We start from the raw sequence: 23,307 nt of genomic DNA on the forward strand, positions 1-23,307 counted from the left end.
GCACTACACATGTTACATGCTGTATGTCTAAAAAAAAACACGTAAAAAAGCAGATATATAGCAATATAGTGTGTGATAGAAATTCAAAGAATCCCATTTTATAACATTACAGTAAAATCTCACATGCAATCCCAAGGTATAGTCTGATGACACATGATGTAGTCTGCTCTAAAGGTTTTATGAAGAATCAGTAAATTTATGCAGTCACAATTACGCTATTAGGCCATGTTCACACGGTGTAAAACACCAGCCGTTCTGTGACCTGGTCAGGTCACAGAATGGCCGGTGTTTGTGAAGATCATCCCTTGCAGTACCAGCCGGATGATCTTCCTTTGTGCTGAATTGGGATGTGGGCACATCCGTGCTCAGTATTTTTGCTCAGTATTCTACCAAAACCAGAGTGAAAACACAGATAGGCTATGTTTACAAACGGTTGGATGGCCGCCATTTAATGGCAAATAACGGTGGTTGTTTTAAAATAACGGCAATTATTTGACAAATGACGGCCATCTACTGACTTTTTTTTTTCAGCGCCACTCTTTTCTATGCATGGTATTGCAGCTGAATCCCAATAGGGTTGTTTGATTACATATGACAATGGTAGAGATATTTTCTATGTCTTGTACTAAGGGGACATCTATTTTCATAGTTTTATCATGGAGACCATACAATACTGATGCAGGTGTAAAATTGTAAGTTATTAGAGCCAAATCAATTGTGACACGCTGTAAAGATAAAAGGCTTTTTGCATGGACAGGTCTGTGCCTGACATAGGTCACCAAAAGGTCCCTGCAATTTGTGCCAATTTTTGTAACTGTTGGGCAATTTATCACCTATCAATTGTGGTTTGTCTCTGAGGGTCTTCGCCTATTATTTACCCCTGCTAGCAGGCATACATTGTAGAGGAAATCTATGCCAGCTCTGATCTGACGTAGATATCTGAGGCTCTTGTAGATTGAGGGTACATTGGCATTGGGGGAAGGAACATAGGAAAATCCACCCCATTCCATGAAGCAGTTTCACCCGTGGTTGTGTATCACTTGCACAAAAGGACTTTAGCACAGAAGAAAGCTGTAAAATTCAGGTGAATATGAGACATACAGTACAAGGTCAAGATTTATTACACACTGTTATAACAAAGTAATGGAAATATCACAAAATAAAGGGAATACAAAGAAAGCACATTAATATCATTTTTTTTTTAATTTATATTTCAAAAAGTGCAAGTTCCCAACACTGATTATTTATATAGAGCAGTCCATGGGTTGAGAATAGCCAGACAAGGATATACATATGCTGTATACTGTATATCGTTCATATGGACAAGCATATAGAATTTATATATTTTTGATTGGATTCTCAATGCATACTATAAACTATATAACTTGTAAGTTGAAACAGTCAGAATGACAGCACTCTAGAGGTGCGTCCATAACATCATCACATTGTAATCGGCACCACCACAATACCACAGATTTCTACTTTAGCATGGAGTAATAGTCAATGTAGTTGTTAGTCATATAAACTGTACTTATAAACCTGTTACCTTATTCTATAGGTTTAACCAGGAGAGGATCAAGCAAAGAGAATCCATCCTCCCTCCTGCCACAGCCCCCAAGCCAGTGCACAAAGATATCAAGAACCGTGTCATCAGCCCGTCTTCAGGAAGTGACATTGGTAAAGTTTTATGTTCAGGATGTGGCCGTTCTCTGGGAACCACACTGTGCCAAAGTAGTAGTGACACCAAACAGGAGTAAAATGTATTTTCAAAGCTGTTGCCACATCTTCAATGATTGTTGGTTTGTCTTTTCTCTCTCCCATCCTGTCTCCGTCCCCCCCCCATATACAAGAATGTTCAGTGTGGCCAAGCGTTTCTGTGTTCTCTATGCGGATGAGAGGGGTAAGCTACAGCCAGACAGCTCTGGTTGTGGCTTATATTTACGAGAACAAAGGGGTCAGGCAGTGATTTTTCATCACGTCTGACCCCTATCACCAGCAACATCATCTATTTGTGGTCACTCGGTTAAATTTGGCAAAATTTCTTTACACTCATATCCTATGTTCACACATAGTATTTCCATCAGTCTTTTGATCAATATTTTTTCAACTAAAATCAGGATTGGAGCTGACATGGCAAAATTATAATGGAAAGATTTGCACACTCCTGGTTTTAGTTGAAAAGAAGACTGACCAAAAGACTGGAAGAAATACCTTAGGGTAGCCTTAGGGTATGTTCACTCTGAGTAAATCAGACGTAATTCAGCGGCGGAACTTTTCGTCGCGGAATCCTGCCTGCCTCAGTGTGCCATAGCTTGTCTATGGGAGAGCACGCGCTCCTCCACTGCCACCACTCTCCGCTCAAAGAAGTGACAGGCTATGGCACACTGAGGCAGGTGGGATTCCACCTGATTTACTCAGTGTGAACATACCCTTTCAGTGATGTATCCCAAGCCACTATTGATACACTTCCCCATTGTGAGTATCCACCTCTTAGTTGCTTCTTCACTTTTTTGCTCTTTCTCTCTCTCTCTCTCTCTCTCTCTCTCTCTCTCTCTATATATATATATATATATATATATATATATATATATATATATTTATTTATTTATTTATACTCTTTATTGATTTTCAGAGTTTGATCGAAGAAGTAACATGTCCCAAGAACATGAAGAATCAAGGGAGGCATTGGCAAAGAAGATTGAGAAGGAAACAGTAAGTTAATTTGAAATATACTGCTCATTCTGGGAACACTGACTTATCTGTGGTGACCCCGTAGCTTACTTGATTTCATCAATAAAGAGGGAAAAATTCGGTATGCAAACTAAATTTCCCCCTGAAGTTTTGGTCGATACTCAAACATTGCTCGGTATCCGGAACAAAATCAGGGGAGATAACTGTCAGCTGAACTATTGTTTAGCTGATAGTTATTGAGGTGTTCAGGAACAGGAGCAGGGTCTCCCGTCATAAAGACAGAAATCCCGCTCTGTGTGCCCGGCAACAGAGAGAGAGGCAACAGTGGGCGGCTGTTTAAACTTGCTGCCGCACTCCTGCTTCTCGCAGCTGTGGGAAACACCCTGTGGTCCGGGTTTGTTTAAACATGCATATACATCCTAGTGGAGTGTGCATGTTAATTTCAGTATCAAAGAGAGAATATCCAACTACAAGACACGTATGGCAGCTCACCTCCTGTAAAAGTTGAACATATAACATTCCCAATGCTTCTTTCCTCTACATTTGCAGTTATTGGAGAGTTAGGTGGTCCTTTACACATTATATAGTAGGCCAGCCCTACTGAAACGGTCTGTGTAGTTGAGTTCTGTCTATATATACAGTATATGACACTTTTAATGGGAAAGTTGGTTAGGTCAGATCCTGAGTCAAAGCTGGGTTTAACTGGACTAGTATTTTTTTTATTATTCTTTATATTATTGATGTGTTGTGCATGATATTAATGCTACTTTCTATGTCTATCACCATTCTAGCAATGCTTAAACTGTACACTGGATGACATAGAGTTTTTTGTGGCAAAACTACAAAAAGCAGCTGAAGCTTTCAAGCAACTGAACCAGAGAAAGAAAGGCAAAAAAAACAAAAAGAAAGGACCAGCAGGTAATCTACCTGTATATCAGGCAGCATTAGGCTATGCGCAGACTACGTATTGGACTCCGGCCAGTACTGCAGTACCGACCGGATGATCTTTTCGGCCACAGAGTTCTGATGCGGGCGTGCACACTATGGAGCGTGCGGCCGGAGCTGCTCGCTCCACAATGTGCACTGACAGGGTTTTCTGCGGCAGCTATTCAATGAATAGTGGCCGCAGAAAACTGACATGTCAGTTATTTGCGGCGCTGCTAGGGATCCCATAGACGGTAAGGTAATGTATATTTTCATAATATACATGTTTTTTATGAAAATATAGAACATATAACATATATATATAACATTGTGAGAACATAGACTTGTGTGAACTGTATATGATATTTTCTACACACGTACCTTTAAATTGGGCAAATACTTGACAGTTACTGTCAAATATTCCTATACTGTATTCCTTATATAATTAAACTCAAATTAGCCAACATTCTTTTGACGCAAGCCTGTTGTTTCACCCAATAATGAGCTTTGTTTTTTTTACCTCACAGAGGGCGTCCTGACATTACGATCTAGACCACCAACTGAGCTAGAGTTCATAGACTGTTATCAGAAGATCAAGCTGGCCATCAACCTGTTGGTAAGGAACCACTCACGCTGGAGCTACAATTATTAAAACAAATGCTTTATATTGCAGCTCTAGAATGTCATAGAAGCGTGGCCAGAGCACCAAAGTACACTGACATGCCCTGGCCACGCCCCTGTGACAATTAAGAGAGGAAATAGAACACTTTTTAATATATCATAATGGTATGGATAGTCTTGCTGCGTACATAGCTTTGTAACTGTGTAGGCAGTTTGGAAAGTCCTTTTTAGCCGACAGTTTCACTTTAAATACATAGCAAATATAGGATTCTGTCATCAGAAGCATTATTTGCCTTCTATCTTATGCAAAAATATCACGCCTTAAATGTTGAGGACTTTTACTGTAATAAAGACTCTCCACACACAAAGCCACTATAAATTCTTCTGGCTGCTAATACATTGCTGAGTCAAAGTGGTCAAGGTCCAAACCTGGTAGTCAAAGCAGTCAAAGTCATAGCTGTAATTGCAGTTTATTGCTCTTCCATAATTTAGGAGAGTAAATACCATATTCTTTAGAGGAAGAACATAAGTATATACTAGCACTTACCCGAACGCTTGGCATTTGTTTACCAGTGGCTGAAGAATTTGGATGCAGCCCTAGGGCCATAGGCTGTATCCATGTTTTCCAGGACTTCCTAGAGCTGCATCCAACTTCTTCTTCAATTGCAGTGTGTTTGGGTTTGGAAGAACCTGAGCGTGCTGGAGGTTCGCTCATATCTTGTTCCTACCCAAAGATGTATCCACAGCATTCAATCAACACTGTCCTTAAAAAAGTCAAGGGACTGAGTTGGATATGATTGCACTGAAATACTAGGGAGCTTAAAGGGGTTATCTATGTTGGACTATGAAGACTTTTTTATAGTAAAATAAATATAGTGCCTATATTTCTTCATATCAGTGTCCCTTACTACTTACTTTAATAGAAATCTGTTATATTCCTTTTTAGGCCAAGTTAAAAAAACATATTCAGAATCCCAGTTCATCTGAACTCATCCACTTTCTCTTCGGACCACTGGAACTGGTAATTACTTTCACTACTGATCTATAAAAGAGTATTGTATATATAGCATTGAATACATTCATGATTGTATATTTTTCAGGTGTTTTAGGAACGGATTGTACAGTGTGTGCATCGTGCACCTTGCCATTCATCCATGACAAAACCATAGCATACATTTTTGTATGAATTGGCCAAAAAACTTAACCGTGACAATTATTTAGGACTAAATAGCATATTAACAATGTAAGAAAATCTGATTTTCTTCCATCATGTTAATACTATCATAGGAATATGTCAGAATACCAGCAAATAGGTATTGAAACAGACTATGTTTACCCTGTTGAAGCCTATGGATCTAACGCAGGTACTGAGTATATGTTTCAATAGCCCTCTGAGGTATGACATAGAGTATTAACATAATGTGAATGGGGCCTTAAAAGTCCGCCAAATTACTTGGACCACCAAAACTTTCATCTCAGAGGCAGAAAAACTATAGCTTGTATACATAGATCCAAGTATAGGGTCCAACATATAGATGTGTGTCTTGTGAACACGTTACAATCTGCTTGATGTGCTTTCTTGTAGATAGTTCAGAGCTCTGGAGGTCCAGATTTAGGAAGATCTATCACCTGCCCTCTCTTGTCTAAGGATGCCACTGACTTCCTTAGGAATCATCTAACTCCAAAGGAAATGCAACTTTGGGAGATTTTGGGAGACAGATGGACCAAATCAAGGTAAGCAGACTTACTATTTTACCTATACCAGTATGAAGTATGTAACTTGCCATTTCATTCATCATCAGCCATCAAATTTAGCTTTTGTTAATACAGTCCATTAGTCCTTGCATGACTAATGCATCTAATTCTAATACTGCTTTTACAATATTTCAGGGCGGAATGGCCAAGAGAACCTATAATTCCTCAATACATCCCAAAATTTAATAATGGATGGATTCCCCCAATAGAGATCTTCCAAGGAGCACCATGGGAGCTGGATATGGGACACCCACCAGAGCCTGTTAAGCCCCTTGTCCTAGAAGAGGTATGTCAATCACTTAATGCTGTTCATTATTCTCCACCTAAGGGTATGTGCACACTATGGAATCCGTCGGATTTCCGTCGGGTTTCTGTAGTGTGCACATATCCTAATTCCTTCTCTTAACTCCCTCCATTATCAGGACAAAAGTCTACCCAACCTACTTACAACAGCATTTCACATAGAAGTACCACTGCTGCTATAACAGTGAAAGAAACCTGCAACCATAAAAATGCTCTTTCATCTATTCACATTAGGCCGCAGAGCCAGAAATGCTAAACAGATTGGTATATACAGTTTTTTCTGGCGTATAAGACGACCCCAACTTTTTCAGTTAAAATATAGAGTTTGGAAAATACTTGCAGTATAAGACTACCCCTCTTCCAACGCACACCGAATAAGAATGAATAAAAAACATCAGACAGCTGTGACATCTAAGAGTCAGAGATTGAGGTACAGTAATACCGATAGGATACAAGGGCGGCCAGACGGATGAAAGAGGCAGCTTGTTATGCCCTTCATACGGTCACTACATACGGCGGGGATGTGGCCGCTATTGAGCTCCCCCCACCATATGTAGTGCCAGCAGATTCTCCAGTCCAGTTCTAAAGTTTTTCAGCACCCGCCCTATGAGATGACACCCAGCGTATAAGACAACTGCTGACTTTAGAGAAGATTTTCTTGGGTTAAAAAGTCATCTTATACGTCGGAAAATACTGTAGTTTTATGGGAAAAGATTGAGTATAGCTTACTGATTCTGTGCTTACAAGTCTAGTGAGCAGCCTCGATGATTATGTGTGAATACAGAGGTAGCAGTCAATATGGTAAAGCATACATGTCTGTCACTAAAAACAATTTTGACATTGTCCTTGTTTTTTATTGGTGTTCAGACGCCAACCGATCCGTAAAATCAGCAGAGACAGCCGCACCCTGTCGCATGCTCTTTTTCTTATTCTGTGTCTATGAGCCCTGGCCCTATTCACTTAGATTATGAGTTTGTCTAGGTGGCATGACACAAAGCCAGGAGCAAATGTGCTAGGCGCAGACTTCTCCCAACACATCGGTTAGAGTCTGAACTTTCAGTATGTCTCTGTGGCATCAAAAGGTTTTTCTGGTTCAATATTTTTATTGAAATTTTCACAAAATTTTTAAACGTACAACAAAAATAAAGTGTAATTATACCAGGTGTACAAAATATATAGAATGTATATAACAAATTTGTACTGTTATATCAAATATAAAAGATTTTAGAGACATGAAGAACAAAAAAAAAAGGAACAAAAACAGTTACGCTTTAACCTTGTTATATTTCTAGCTTTTTCTATTTTTTGCATTTGAACTTTTTAAGCAAATGTTGTTTTTGCTCAACTAAATGCTATTATGCCATTTAAGCAAACCAATCTTTTGTGGGAATATAAACAGACTAAAAAAATGCAAAAAAAATTCCAAAAACTGAAATTTCTTTAAGTTATGAACAGCTGAATAAAGGATCCTTGCACTTTATGGCTATGTTCACACTACGTAAAACTACGGCCGTTGTTGCCGATGGCAACAACTGCCGTAGTTTTTGCACAGCGGAACACTATTGCCTAATAAGCAATGGGATCCCGGACGGAGCGTACACACATCGTATACGCTCCGGACGGAATCTGTGCAGCCCCGCAAATAACTGACATGTCAGTTTTCTGCGGCCAGAATTCAGCGAATTCCGGCCGCAGAAAGACCTGTCAGTTCACACAGTGAAGCGAGCGGCTCCGGCCGCTCGCTTCACAGTGTGCTATGGCAAGCTCTGATGCGGGCGCACGCTAATGCGCCCGCATAAGAGCTCTGCGGCCGGGCGGATCATCCGGCCAGAGACCGGCCGTTCCATGACCCGGCCGGGGTCACGGAACGGCCGGTCTCATACGCAGTGTGAACATAGCCTATGGCTGAATAATTATGACCGTGAAATTTCACAGAAAGGGAATTACCAGCCTTTATCCTTCGACTTAATACAAAGCAACATTCAAGAAACGGCCAAAAACAGAGAAATGGTATAATACATAGGTGAAGAAAACATACAGCACATACTGTAGTCACGGCACAGAGCCACTATAGCAGATGACAGGTCCTATTTAGCTATCAATATCACCACTACCAATGGCACAGCTTAAATAGCATTTTTTAATGAATACTTCTTTATTTCCTTCTTTATTTTAGCCGCCAAAGCCAAAGGAAAATCTTGGACCCAGGACCAATGTAAGAGAGAGGTTTTTTTTTTTATGTTTTTATTTGTATAGAACTAACTGATTCAGCAGCACTTTACACAGTTCTGTCAATTTTGGTCCCTGTCACCATTAGGGCTCACAATCTAAATTCACCTATCTGTATGTTTTGGGTATGAGAGGAAACCCATGCAAAGAAAGAACATACAAACTCTTTGCCCTTGGTGGGACCCCAACACTGCAAGGGTACAAATGCTAACCACTGAGCCACCATGCTGCCCCTAAAAGGGATGTCTGGTTCTTATGTTTCCTTTTAATGAGCCGGGACAGAATATTAAATAACAAACAAATAGTACTTATCTGTCCCAATCCTGCTGATCCCTGACCTTGTTGTTTGCAACACTTACCAGGTTACAACATTCACTAGTCGAGGAGAGTCTCAGCTGCAGCCAGTGATTGGCTGGATGGGCAATTCCTTCATGTCTACATAGTGCACAAGAAGTGTTATACATTGGGGACCTGGTGGGTGTCGGAATGGAGGGGCAATTGGGCATTTGACTATTGTTTCTTTTTCAAACACAGTTGAAATTCATTGAAATTCCTTTCCTAAAATATTGTCTTTCAGCTTCCTCCACCGAATGGAAATCCTTACAGGACACCATCATTCAAACAACAGACCCTTCCAGTAATGAAGCCAGAGTATAACGCTCCGGCTGGCCAAAAACTGTCCAGGTGGGTGGTGACGCAGTCCTTAAGATTAATGTTCATATGCCAATATGTATTTTGAGCACATAACCATCATTATTATGAGCTAAGAAAATGTAAAAAGTAAAAATGGTTATGTATTTCTTTATTCCGAACAGTTATGATGCACCAGTGCCGGCACAGCCACAGAAATGCGCCAAAATTCGCTATGACTTCACCGCTCGAAATGCCAATGAGCTGTCAGTGCTGAAGGATGAAATCCTGGAGGTAAGCTTGGTGGAAAACCACAGGTTTCTATACAACTAAGAAAACAGATTAAAGGGCAACTCCCATGAAAAACTTTTTCCCAGTAATTGAAGCACATTACAAAGTTATATAACTGTGTAATATGCTTCAATCACCTATCTGCCTCCCTTCCCTGTCTTTTCCCCCCTCCACCCCCCACCAGGAAGTGCACTAAACCAGAGGCGGATTATAATGTGGGCAGTTTGGGCGGGGCCCATGCCACACCGCCCACATTATAATCCGCCACTGACTCTCTTGTACTGTCCCCCGCGGCTGCCGGGGTTGTCCCGTCCTATCCCCGACAGCACACGCATCAGAGAGCTCCCCGTGCGCCTGTGGCTGTGACTTCCGACGCACGGGGAGCTCTCTGATGCACGCGCTGCCGGGGATAGGACGGGACACCCCCGGCAGCGACGCATCAGACGGGGACAGACCAGAAGGCGAGAGGCTCAATGGGGGAACGAATGGTAGGTGAGTTGTGGTTTTTTTTTTTTGTGTTATCTGCTGACTGCTGTGTACAGGGGGGTAAGAGAGTGACCATCTATAAGGGGGGGAGGAGGGGGACCATCTATAAGGGGGGGGAAGAGGGGTACTCCCATACTCTCTCCTGCTGCCGAGTGGACTCAGTGAGTGAATGAGTCATGTCACTAGGGTAACATGTCACTAGGGTGCTTATCTTATAGGGGAGGTCACAGCAGCACAGAGGATGTCAGGAGAGGAGGGTGCTAATCCTATAGGAGATGGTCCCCCTCTTCCCCCCTTATAGATGGTCCCCCTCTTCCCCCCTTATAGATGGTCCCCCTCTTCCCTCCTTATAGATGGTCCCCCTCTTCTCTCTTCCCCCCTTATAGATGGTCCCCCTCTTTCCCCCTTATAGATGGTCCCCCTCTTCCCCCCTTATAGATGGTACCCCTCTTCCCCCCCTTATAGATGGTCCCCCTCTTCCCCCCCTTATAGATGGTCGCTCTCTTCCCCCCCTGTGCACAGCAGTCAGCAGATAACACAAAAAAAAACAAAAAACACAACTCACCTGCCATTTGTTCCCCCGTCGAGCCTCTCGCCTTCTGGTCTGTCCCCGTCTGATGCGTGGCTGCCGGGGTTGTCCCGTCCTATCCCCGGCAGCGCGCGCATCAGAGAGCTCCCCGTGCGCCGGAAGTCACAGCCACAGGCGCACGGGGAGCTCTCTGATGCATGCGCTGTCGGGGATAGGACGGGACAACCCCGGCAGCCGCGGGGGACAGTACAAGAGAGTCAGTGGCGGATTATAATGTGGGCGGTGTGGCATGGGCCCCGCCCAAACTGCCCACATTATAATCCGCCTCTGGTTTAGTGCACTTCCTGGTGGGGGGTGGAGGGGGGAAAAGACAGGGAAGGGAGGCAGATAGGTGATTGAAGCATATTACACAGTTATATAACTTTGTAATGTGCTTCAATTACTGGGAAAAAGTTTTTCATGGGAGTTGCCCTTTAATATTAACTACATGGAAAAGAATCTGTATCTGAACTTTACTCTCATTATTGTGTAGGTTCTGGAGGACAATAAGCAGTGGTGGAAATTGAGAAACAGGATTGGGCAAGAGGGATATGTTCCATATAACATCCTTGATGTAGTAACTACTGAGGAATTGGACCAGCCAGATGGTTCAGTGGTAAGTGTATCCGCCAGAAAATAACTCCAGTTTTGTAAAAAGTGTTTGCCATGAAACCGCAGCAATGTGCAATAAAAGGTTAACGGTTATCCGGATACACTAAAGTCGCAAGAAGCGAACCCAGCTTATCTTGGGGCAAAAATCAAAATGTATTAAAGGGAAGCTGTCATCCCTTTCTAACTGCCTGAATAAGGCTGAGTTCACACTGACGTTTTTCTCTCCGCCACAGTTCCGTTTAGCTGTTCCGTTTTTAAACAACATAAAAGGAATCTGACGTATCCATTAATTTCTATGTATTTTTATTGTGCTCCGTTTGTCATAGTTGTGCTCCGTTTGCATGTATTCCGTCAGGGTTCCGTTTTTTGTGAATGGAAAAAAAAATCCTGCATGCAGCTTTTTTCCCTCCGTTTGAAAGAACGGATCACGAACGGAAAGTGCACTTCCATTTTTTTTTTTTTACATTATAGTCAATGAGGACGGATCTAAACAGAAGGTATTTCAGTTGACATCCGTCTGCAAGTTATCAGTTTTCATCAGTTTTGTCACTGAGCATGCGGACAAGAAGTGAGAAACCAAAGAAAATAAATAAACTGATAGAAAAACGGATGCTGACTGATGCAAACTAATGGACAAGAGTCAGTTTTTTAAAGCCAAAATGCAAACGGACAATGAAAAAAAGTGAACACTTTGCAATCAGTTTGCATCAGTCTGCTCATCAGTTTTTTGCTTATCCTTTTAATTAATATGGACGGATCCGTTAGCAAATAAGAAAAACGTTAGTGTGAACCCAGCCTAAAATGTCATCAGGCTGCTCCCCAGTGGCTTCTGCCTGCCCCTCTGTGCTTGACCTACCCTGTTTCCCCAAAAATAGGACGGTGTCTTACATTAATGTCTTATTTTCTGGGGATGTCTTATTTTTCCATGAAGAAGAACCAAAAAAATGATCATTTATTATATACTGCGTAGTAGTTGTCACCACAAAGACCCAGACAACCAGCCACCTCGTGTCACCCCCCTCCCCTTAGCGGCTTGGTGGCGGCAGGGGGTCTTACTTTTGGGGGATGCCTTATTTTCAGGGGTATTCCTTATTTTAAGCTATCCTGAAAATCCTCCACTATGCCTTATTTTTGGAGGATCTCTTATTTTCAGGGAAACAGGGTAGACCCAAACAGGAATTGGTCTATCAACTAAAGCTAGTGGGGCAGGAGAATCCACGAGAACCACCCCATTAACTCGTAATTCAGGCAACATAAAAGTGATACAATTAAGTTTACTGAACTATTTTTTTTTCATTCCAGTCCCTACTCCTGTTCTTTATATACAGACCTCTAAAATACTGAACAATTTCTATATATCTCAAGAACTTGCATCCAAGTTCAATGCCATAATGAAAAATAAAAAAACAATGCATTAGTGTAACTTTATTTGCTGTGTTTAATACATCCCTGGTTTATGTTGTAGACTGGACCCAAGTACAAAGGAGAGGTGAGCCCCAGAGGTCCTGTCAGCCCAGCATATAAGATTCCTGGTAGTTATGCTGGAGATAAATGGGGTAGTGAAACGGCAGGATGGTCAAACAACAAGAAGGAACGTAAGTTACCTCTGTTTTAGCCGTCTTTATAATATATGTAATTAATACATGATATATCATGATAAATCCTTAAAGTGAAAGAAAGTGTAAAAATCAGATGGGCAAGGATTGGTACAGTCTTACTGCATTTTGCTTTAAAGGAAACCTGTCACCCCCCGTGCCGGGACAGAGCCCGGCCGACCCTCCGCTAGAGCCCCTTATACTCACCTCGTTCCTGAAGTCCCGTTCCTGGAGCCGGTCATTTTAAACATACTCCAGGCCAACCAACTATGCAAATAATAATTTTATTGATTTATTGATTGTACTATAAAAACTGTGCGATAATATATCTGATACATGATGTTCACATGATGATGATGTTCACATGATGTTCATGATATCTATTCTCATTGCCATCTGTAGGCAGGAATCATAGACTTTATAAATTTACAGTTAAAGGGGTACACCAGGGAGTAATGAGTTTACTTTAATACATTGCTTTAATTACTGTGTAATATATTGTCGTTAAAATGAATGTATACTTTTACATCAACTTTTGTTGAATGGCAGCAGTAAGGGGTGACACGGACTGTCACCAAGCATGTGTTTGGGGTGAACAGGAGAGATAGGTGTTTGCTGACATCTATTGGAGGTTTATAGGCGGCTTAATGGGCTACCAGAAAACAGGAGGGTTAACTATATAGACCCCCCCAATCATCATATTCACTTGTGTTTCCTAGACCCCAGCTACCTAAAGACCCTATTACATGAAACGATAATCAGCTGCACTTGTGCATCTGTGCGTGTAATAGCACAGGCAGTGAACGGGGAACAAGGCGGAAGCAAGCGCTGATCTGACAGAACTGCGCTTGCTTCCCCCTCATTATTGTGCTGTATAACACGGCCTTAACCCTGTAGGGGTTAATCCAGGGGCGTATCTAGGATTCATGGGGCCCCATAGCAAAAAAACTGTAGTCAATCGCTGCTTGCTCTGTCAGTCCTCTGCATTTAACTATAAGGGCCCATTAAGAGTCGTTATGGTGAAATACATAGGTGCAGGAGAAGGCTACCTTCTGCTTAACCCCTTATGTACTGAATTGTGTAAGTGACATAAACCTCACCTACATGCTGCAGCACAAAAAAGGGTTAAAAGCAGAAGAGAAGGAGATGGCTCATGCACTAATAACCCCTGACCTCTGCAGGGCTTAGGAGAACAGAGGTCAGGGGTTATCAGAACAGTAAAGATTGCCTTGTCTTCTGCTTATTAACCCATTTTTATGTTGCAGCATGTAAATTAACTTTGAGTCACTTACACACAGCAGTACATAAGGGGTTAAGCAGAAGGACACAGGTTGGCTCTTATCTACCCTGTGCATCCTCGGGCCCCCCTCCCCCATAGGCCCCATAGCAGCTTCCTACCCTGCCTCTATGGTAGCTACGCCTATGGGTTAATCAGAGTCAGAGTCAAAATAAAGGTGGAGACTCTGGATAACAGATTTGTTCTTCTTGCAGAGATAATTCACAATATGGATGAACTGAATGATGAACTCCTGAAAAAATTGACAACGCAGCAGCCGAATAAAAGAAATTTCGTAACACCAAAGGCCCAACAAGTCCATGTACCGTTAACTTTCCAGTCGGAGCCAGATGAAGTCAAGGCTTGGCTCGATGCCAAGGGCTTTAGTAAATCGTAAGTGGGGAAAAGTACACGTATAGTGCTCCATAAATACGCCAGATATGTATGACTATGGACAAGGGCTCCTACTCTTTCCTAGGATTTGTCCTATCACTGGAGAACTGGTGATATCTGGTAATTACTAAAAAAAAAAAGGCAGGATCTACTAAAAATAAAGGGGTACCCCGGAACGCAGATTTTTTAAATTAATACACAGCTTTAATCAAATGTATAATTTTTTTTATAAATGTATGCTTTTCTGTTTAGTGGCAGCAGTGAGGGGCGACACAACCACTGTTTTTGTCCTGTCCTGTCCTGCCCTACAAAACTGCTGGGCTCCAATTCCCTGCTCTGTTCTAGTGCCGAACAGGACTATCGCTATTCAGAGCAGGGGGACTGTGTATTCTAATATACAGTGCACAGGGAGGGAGGGTTTCTAGTACAGAGTGGTGATAGCTGTCACTGCTCCTACTGCAGAGGCTGCCAGCACCTCTCTCCCCCCTTTTACTGTATATTAGAAAATACAGTCCACAAAGGAACAAATGCCCTCCTCTGCATAGCCATAGAGCTGTTTGGCAGGGCTAGAACAGAGCAGGGGATTGGAGCACTGCATCTTGTGTTGGGAGCTGTAGAGCTTGTAGCCCTGTAATTACCGATCAGACAGTCAGACGAATCACTATATTTCAACCTAATCCTTTTGCACTCACAGAGAGAAGCTGCCGCAGTGGCTAGACTCTCTTCTCTCTATGCAGAACACATGAACACTTAGCAGAGCGAATATTCATGTGTATGGAGAGACTGGGAGACCAATCATTCAGCCTACAGCTATTCCATGTGTATTCCACCTTGAGTGAAAACAGGCTATGTAATGATTCAGGATCCAGCATTGTCTCCTTTGAAGTGGAGTAGTTACCATGGAGGCAGACCATGCAACTGCTACCTGGCCCACGTGGCAGGGGGGCCCACCCCAGCAAAGTGTGGTCTGTCTCCATGGTATTATCCTGCCCCGCCCAGACAGCGGCTAACAGCAGCTCACACCAGTGCCTTGCCCGGACCAGCATACTCATAAGGCCTGGCGTTGTCCCCTGGCGTTTGTTCTTCTGGCTCCTGAGTGCACAAGTGATGTAATTTGTGTGCCGGGAGCTGGAAGAATGAAATAATGCTCTGGGACCACACCTGGCTGGGTGAGTATGTAGAGAAGGGGGCCCTGTACAGTTGTTTGCTATGGGGCTAAATGAATCCTAGCTACGCCCTTGCTCATTCATTAGGGCAACATGTAATACAGTGTTAGAAGCCTGTCTATAGAGTAAAGATGTCAAAATCATCTACCTTTATCAAAGTTTATATACAGGGCGTGGCGAATAAAGCTTACGGATTTGGAATTGTGGCCTCACCCAGATCTGGAGTGTAATTTCGCTGAATACACAATTTTATTTCTTTTAATATGGGTTTCTTCTAAGACTGCATTAGACTGTATAATGTAATGATCCATAATGATCCCTTCCCTTATTGACTCGTAACTGATCCATCAGCTAAACCATGGAAGAACTAATGCAAGTGTGAACAGAAAAGGTCACAGGCAAAACTTGAACATTTAAAAGGGGTAGTGCAGTGTGAAAATTTTTTCACTAAATAACACACATTACAAAGTAATACAACATTGTCATGTGTTTTATTTAACTGAATGGCTCCCTTCCCCATGTTACCCCCCCCCCCCCCTACCGTGGACCCGAAAGTTTGATACAGTATACTCACAGAATGACTGTCGACCCCGGCTACCATCTTCGGAAGATCACATCATCTTTAGGAGGCCGGCCTTGGTGCTCCAGCCCTCCCTCATGCCGCCCCCCCCCCCCTCCAGCGCGTCATCAGCTGCTCAGCCGTGATTGGCTGCGCATAACAGAAGCCCCAGATGTCTTATGTTATGCTTAGCCAATCCCGGCTGAGCAGCTCAAGAAGCGCTGGAGGGGGCCGGCATAAGGGAGGGCTGGAGCAGTCAGGCCGGCCTCCTGAAGATGACGTGATCGTCCCAAGATGGCGGCCGGGGTCGACAGTGATTCCGTGAGTGTACTGTATCACACTTCCAGGTCCACGGTCGGGGAGCACATGAGGAAGGGGGCCATTCACTTAAATAATACATATCACAATGTTGTATAACTTTGTAATGTGTGTTATTTAGTGAAACACAAGAAAGGTTTGAGACAGAAAGAGTTAATATTGGAGAAAACAGGGCTGTAATATATCCCTGTACCACCAGATGTCACTCTATCCTATGCACAAACAACCCATTCACAAACCAGAAATACAAAAAACGCTATGGACATAGTTTATAGTCAATAATGTTTCTTTTATTCACAAGATTTACTTAAAAACATGTTACATATAAAATATAGTATACTATTCAACAAAACAATAATATCTCAGTTTGTGCATAATTTGAACACTGTCCATAAGTAGTTTTCAGAGACAGTAATAATAATTTTATAGGTACTAAGTAAGATAAGAAGAAATCCGAGTGCACTCACCGGTGGGTGTAGAAAAAGTTTTCTTTATTCGCGCATGGGGGCGCGGTGCAAGTTCATGGGGAGAGGGACGCCAACACCTTCCACCAGGGATGACAGCTGTTTCACGCCTACTGATCGGCGCTTCTGACTGAAGGGGCGGGATCTGAAGAAGCGCCGATCAGTAGGCGTGAAACAGCTGTCATCCCTGGTGGAAGGTGTTGGCGTCCCTCTCCCCATGAACTTGCACCGCGCCCCCATGCGCGAATAAAGAAAACTTTTTCTACACCCACCGGTGAGTGCACTCGGATTTCTTCTTATCTTACTTAGTACTTTTTGAGTTACTACTGAACCTTACCCGATTGTTGCACCACACAAGTAGGTGGATGTATGAGTGAATACTTGCTATGCACGCAGCTGGTGAGGCTATTTATGTATCAGAAGCCGTAGTAGTGCCGACTCCTTCTATCTATGAATTGATTGCAATAATTTTATAGGGGTCACTTCAATGGACGTTTTGTTGTCTCTTTACAGAACTTCAGGACAGCTGGGCATATTAAATGGGGCACAACTTTTCTCTCTCAATAAGGAGGAGCTGAAGAAAGTTTGTGGAGAAGAGGGTGCAAGGGTATACAGCCAGCTGACTGTCCAGAAGTCTCAGTTAGAGGTAAGTACATGCAACATTTACATGTATTATTGAGATGATCAGTCAGCTACCTTATATGAGACTTATGACTATTTCTGTGGCTGCACAATACATGCAATGCCCTAAGTGCACTGTTTGCAGCAGAGAGATAGCCACACAGAACCCTTACCACTAGACTCCCATCTCCAACATTACCTGCAGTTTATAGTACTGGTATCCTCTTATTAGGCTTAGGAGCCATTGGGCCACAGCACGAAAATACTCAATAATGTAATGTCAGCACAGGACCCAGCTATTGCATGCAATGTTATTTTGCACAGGAATTAAAAAAAAAAAAAGTTTAAAGGTAATCTGTCTCTAGGTTTATGCCGCCTTAAATGAGGGCAGCATAAACTAGTGACAGAAATGCTGTAGAGATCGGTGTACTACTTACTTCGTCCTGTTCAGCTGTTCTCCTAATATGCAGGAGAATAAGATTCTTGCCACACCCCTCCCCTGCCCTCCAGCTTCTGATTGACAGGTGACTGCCTATATACAGCATCGATAGGTAACTGCCAATCAAAAGCTGGTGGGCGAAGTTTCATGCTTCCCATGAATATTGAGGACTACTGGGCTCAAGCACATAATGGAGAGGACTACTTATTGTTCATTTTATTCAGGGCAATATCTCATCATTCTGTTCAGCTTCTATCTCACCAGTTTATGTTACCCTTAGGGCCCGTTCACACTTAGCAAACAGGTGGAAATTCTGAATTAAACCCACGCCGCAGATTCCACTCAAAATCCCGCCTTAGTTAGGACAGCATGAACGTGCTGACAGAGTCTCTTTAAGGTGTATAGTGGCCCCTGACTCTCCCCTGACAAATGATGTTGCAGAAGGAAGAGGTCAGGCAGGTTGGCACCATTTAGGATTCAGGTGCAGCTGCAGCCTCTGCATGCCATATTATGCACCAGTCCATGCATAAGGAGCCTCTTGATTAATCCCCTTTTTAACTTTTTCCTCTTGCAGAAAAGTCGGGGTGAATCAGAACTTCAGGAAATCATGAAGCGACGTCAAGAGAGGATTGAGACCGAGGACTAGCAAAACATCTTCCATGTCCGCTTCTCTACCCACGTAGCCTTGCAAAATCACTTGCTGCAGATATTTATGCCTCTAGCTGCATAAGGTTTATGGCTTGACAACCATAACTTGTAAAAGCAAGGGACATAAGACATGGACCTCAGCAGAAAACATATATATAGATGTATACATAGATGTCTGACAGGTTTTAAGTCCTCTAGTAGAAACTGTGGTACACTGCAGAGTTTTCCCAACCAGACACCATTGCCTCCAAGCAGAACCTGCTAGAGGATATCTGCATGTATGTATAGATATATATATTATTCATATATTTATGTTTGTATATCTCATGGCTATATCTCTTTATATACTTTGCTTGTTTTCTCTTTGCTGCCTATGAGGTCGGCTGTCCTGCTACCAGTTAAAGGGTTAAACAGGGTGAAGAGCTATAAGTATTGCATGAAAGTATTATTTTTATATGTATGTACTTTTATTTTATAAACTATTTTTTTTGCAGAGCCATTAGAGTCAGGCAAATGTCTTACCAAAGGTCTTTGCAAGATGCATAGAAAAATCTCCATTCCATTGGAAATGAAGGGCTCATATAGTTGGTTGTTTCATTTAGTAGATAAATACGTAATATCCTGTGATTTTGCCTATTCTCTAGTATACCGCACCCATAGCAGCTGCTACAGAATTCTGCTTGGACTAAGCAGAACCAATCATATCTACTAGATGAAATGAAAGAGAAATATCTAGATCTAAGATGAACCATACAATGAAATCTGCAACGTTTGTGTACAAAAATGTCAAAAAGATCTATTTTCTCCTAAAATAATAACCTCCAGCTGGCCTGAAAGGAACGTTTGTAGCCAACAAACCAATAAAAGTAATCTACTGGTGTTTTTTTTTTCCTTTTATTAATTCACTAGTTATGGTTTTGATCTGTATTTAGCTTGGTTGGAATATATAACCTTTTTTCATATGACATTTAGATCAGAAAAGCTCCCGGCATGTACGGTAAAAATAGTCATTACCTGACGATGGCTAACGGAGTGTCATTTTGGCCGTTGTTCGGGTTGGAGCCGTAAAGGTTTCAATTTATTTGCTGGATTGAATAACATACACTTCTGCATTATTCCATAGTGTAGAATCTGGAAAAATCTATATACTGTATTTTAACATGGTGGTCTATGAATGATGTAGCTGTATGTTGGAGGAATTACTCTAAGGTCCCTGAACATCTTCTCATGTAACTTCATGACTACATGTAGGGTGTTTGGAGCCCTGCATCAGAACACTGACCTCCAACCTCCACAGACTGAACAGGAAACAATAATGAACTTATTTAGTAAAAAATAATATGGTTTAGAGGTGGACATTGACTTTAATGTCAGGTAGTTGGAATGAAAAGAGTCATGTTTTCCTATATATTAGGTCCGCAACATGAAATATCTACTCTGCCTAAAATAACCATAAACCATAAACCTGCCTGCCATGATCTGACCACTAGACTATAATACAATTCTGTTACACTTTGGAAGAGATACAGCATGACTGGAAAGGGTAAGCTGGCCGTACACCTCAGATATCTGTCAGCCGACATATCGTTCAACCCACAGCTATCTTTCTCGATACCCCATATACACACATGCCTTCTGAATAGGAAGAGAGCTGTTAAATTTCAACATTCCCAAACCTTCTATCCCCCAATATCTGCTGCCGGGGGAAAGCTGGGAGGCCACCATACACATTAGATAGTCAGCTGATCCAACCAAAAGCTGCAAGGGTGACGGACATTATTGGAACATGTATGGCCAGCTTTAGACTCTGTAGGAACATTGTGCAATTCTATAAAATTATAAAGACTTTAGAGCTACTTTTATCTAACATGAATTGGCCACTACACATGAATATAATAAAATTCTATAAGGATGGCTCAACATCTGCAGTGGCCGTTTTCCCCCCAAAAAAACAACTACCATGTTTGACAGCCCTACAAGTGAACGAGCACTGTACCAACCAACATAATCTTACCACTGCATAGTCTTGCTTTGTATACACAAAGTCTTCTATTGTATACACAAAAAAAGATTTGGATAATGCTACTCACCATAAAAAAAAAGAACTAAAAAAAGCACCATAGACAAATAACTATATTTCCAAAATTCTGAAATATTCCATTCTAAATTTCGTAGAGCTCGGTGATCAATGAAAAAACTCTCACGGATAATAAACTGCTTATCTATAACTTGAATATTTTATGTGTGAGTGTGTATTCCAGGTATATAATGTATATGATATCAGAAAGTTGTAAATTATTAGTTGAAAGGGGATTTGGCTTCACACAAATACCATCATTCACTTAGCGCACCTTTGCCTTCTGTTGTTCCGGATAGATATTACTCTGAAGAAAAAATATGGAAAACAATGATATTTCCTGACATTCTATGTGACAATGTGATTCATTTGAATATATTATAATACATTAAAGAACGCTCCTAAATTTTAAGGTTTACTTTTTAGCTATTTTATTTAGCATGTCTCAGGAAAAACACAATGACTATTTCATTTTCTTTGTATATCTGTAGTTTTCTCCCACCCTAGGCCCTACATTACAATGAATATTAGCTAGTGATGAGTTTTCATCTCCGTGTGGACGGTCATGTGGGTATTCCTAATGTAAAAGTGCCTTTACTTTTCAAGTACAAGAACACTGAGACGTGACTATGCAAATTAGCCTGGGTTCTCACTGTGTTAAAGCAGTACTATATATTAGCATCTCAGCATGAAAGGAATGCCAATGAATAAAGTGGTGCCCCATTCACTTCAATGACCCGAACATAGCCATCTAGTGAATACACTTAGATAACTTCCCAATAATATATGCTTATTTTCAAGTACTCAATATCATGGTCCGCTGTGCTATTCTGTGGTGGAATAAGCAGTGAGAAGAGGCCAAACAAAGTCACCAAAGTCAATAACTCTATTTGGACCATTGAAGCAAATGGACAGGACGCTAGAGTATACACTGACAGTAGGCTGATGTACTATACAGCTGGGACGTAGTGCTTTAAAGGGGTTATCCAGCGCTACAAAAACATGGACACTTTTTCCCCTACTGTTGCCTCCAGTTCAGGTGCAGTTTGCAATTAAGATCTATTTACTTCAATGGAACTGAGTTTCAAAACCCCACCCAATCTGGAGACAACAGTAGGGGGAAAGTGGCCATGTTTTTGTAGCTCTGGATAACCCCTTTAAAGGGGTAGTCCACCAAAAAAAAATTTCTTTCAAATCAACTGGTGCCATAAAGTGCCAGAGATTTGTAATTCACTTCTATTAAAAAATCTTAAGTCTTCCAGTACTTATTAGCTGCTGTGTGTCCAGCAGGAAGTGGTGTTTTCTTTCCTGTCTGACCCCGTGCTCTCTGTTGCCTCCTCTGTCCATGTCAGGAACTGTCCAAAGCAGGAGCAAATCCCCATAGAAAACCTCTCCTGCTCTCCAGACTGGAAATAATACAACTTCCTGTTGGGCATACAGCAGCTGATAAGTACTGGAAGGCTTGAGATTTTTTAATAGAAGTAAATTACAAATCTCTGGCACTTCATGGTAGCAGTTGATATGAAAGAAAAAAAATTTTGGTGGACTACCCCTTTAAGAACCCAGTCTTTCATACACAAGATTGACAAACATGGAAGGAGACAGTTGGAGGCAGTAGTACAGAACAGGATACTAGTACACCGACTTGGTGGTGGAAAAATACAGTCCCATACGACTTCTATAATGGGTGGCCATAAGGAAAAGCTGTGTCCTTATGTTTTATTAGGGCATATTTACATGAAGCATGAATGGAGCCTATACAAATACTTGCACGGACAACCACATTCAGTTGTAGAAACTTATGTAACCCATCTGCTGCATGGAAATATTCCTTACAATATAGGAACTTCCACCCACTTTAGATTCCCCTCTGTTATGCAGAACTGACTAGTTCTGACTCCAATGACTTTGTAACTATCAGATGGTTGTCCCTTAATCTCAACTGGCTCTGTGTAGGGTTATGTTCAGACCCCACTTTTATACTACATCCAGCTATATACCAGAAAGCATAGAGCATCAATGTATGCCAAGCAGTCGCTTGGCATACATTGATAAAGCTGTTATTGGTTGCACCTTGTGTGTTTTTCACACAGTTAGACCTAACTGTGTACTATGATAGAACATCTAATGTGCGGCAGTAAGATTGCAATTGATGCTTTGTACTACTAGACACACCCTAGTATAGCACGTAGAAACAAGTCATCACAGGAACTGGTGGTGGTGTTGGCAAGCTCTGAGACTGGCTGCCCTCTTATCAACACTCCTTCTGCCTGGCATTCAGAAAGCTGTCAAACATCCATGTTAAACAAATGGCTTGCAGTGTCACACAGAGGCCTTTCTATCTGTTTCTTGTTCATATGTAATAACAATATATTGTAATTATTCCATTACATATCATTTGTACAATGTAAAGTGCAACAACAAATAAACACATAAAATGTCACGTGTACAGTCTATGCATTTTAGTATATCTTTTTTTTTTTTTTTTGCTGCAACTTCTCTGAAAAACAATGTTATTCCTTACATATATGTAATCATGACTCCTTGCCCAGGGAAACAGCTCTTAAGTCTTGGCCACTAGGTGTCTCACTAGGTGTCTCTATTGTGGCAACCCAGGGGCGGCAGGTGGTATTCGCTATGG

The 23,307-nt window shown here is 41.8% G+C and overlaps 1 protein-coding gene across 2 annotated transcripts in view; it reads left to right on the forward strand.

The window, feature by feature from the left end:
* EPS8L2 (EPS8 signaling adaptor L2) overlaps positions 1-19,468 on the forward strand; it is a 111,743-nt gene extending 92,275 nt beyond the window's left edge. For both annotated transcript variants that reach the window (XM_069965600.1, XM_069965601.1), the window contains 15 exons: positions 1,559-1,677; positions 2,633-2,712; positions 3,483-3,609; positions 4,143-4,231; positions 5,183-5,257; positions 5,822-5,970; positions 6,127-6,277; positions 8,471-8,509; positions 9,101-9,207; positions 9,339-9,447; positions 10,992-11,114; positions 12,576-12,705; positions 14,197-14,374; positions 17,395-17,527; positions 18,516-19,468. In XM_069965600.1, the coding sequence (XP_069821701.1) occupies positions 1,559-1,677; positions 2,633-2,712; positions 3,483-3,609; positions 4,143-4,231; positions 5,183-5,257; positions 5,822-5,970; positions 6,127-6,277; positions 8,471-8,509; positions 9,101-9,207; positions 9,339-9,447; positions 10,992-11,114; positions 12,576-12,705; positions 14,197-14,374; positions 17,395-17,527; positions 18,516-18,587 (1,681 nt within the window). In that variant the 3' untranslated portion in view covers positions 18,588-19,468. The remainder of the gene's footprint in view (positions 1-1,558; positions 1,678-2,632; positions 2,713-3,482; positions 3,610-4,142; positions 4,232-5,182; positions 5,258-5,821; positions 5,971-6,126; positions 6,278-8,470; positions 8,510-9,100; positions 9,208-9,338; positions 9,448-10,991; positions 11,115-12,575; positions 12,706-14,196; positions 14,375-17,394; positions 17,528-18,515) is intronic.
* The last annotated feature ends 3,839 nt before the right edge of the window (positions 19,469-23,307 follow it).

This window comes from Dendropsophus ebraccatus, chromosome 4, assembly GCF_027789765.1.
Source record: "Dendropsophus ebraccatus isolate aDenEbr1 chromosome 4, aDenEbr1.pat, whole genome shotgun sequence".
NCBI lineage: Eukaryota > Metazoa > Chordata > Amphibia > Anura > Hylidae > Dendropsophus > Dendropsophus ebraccatus.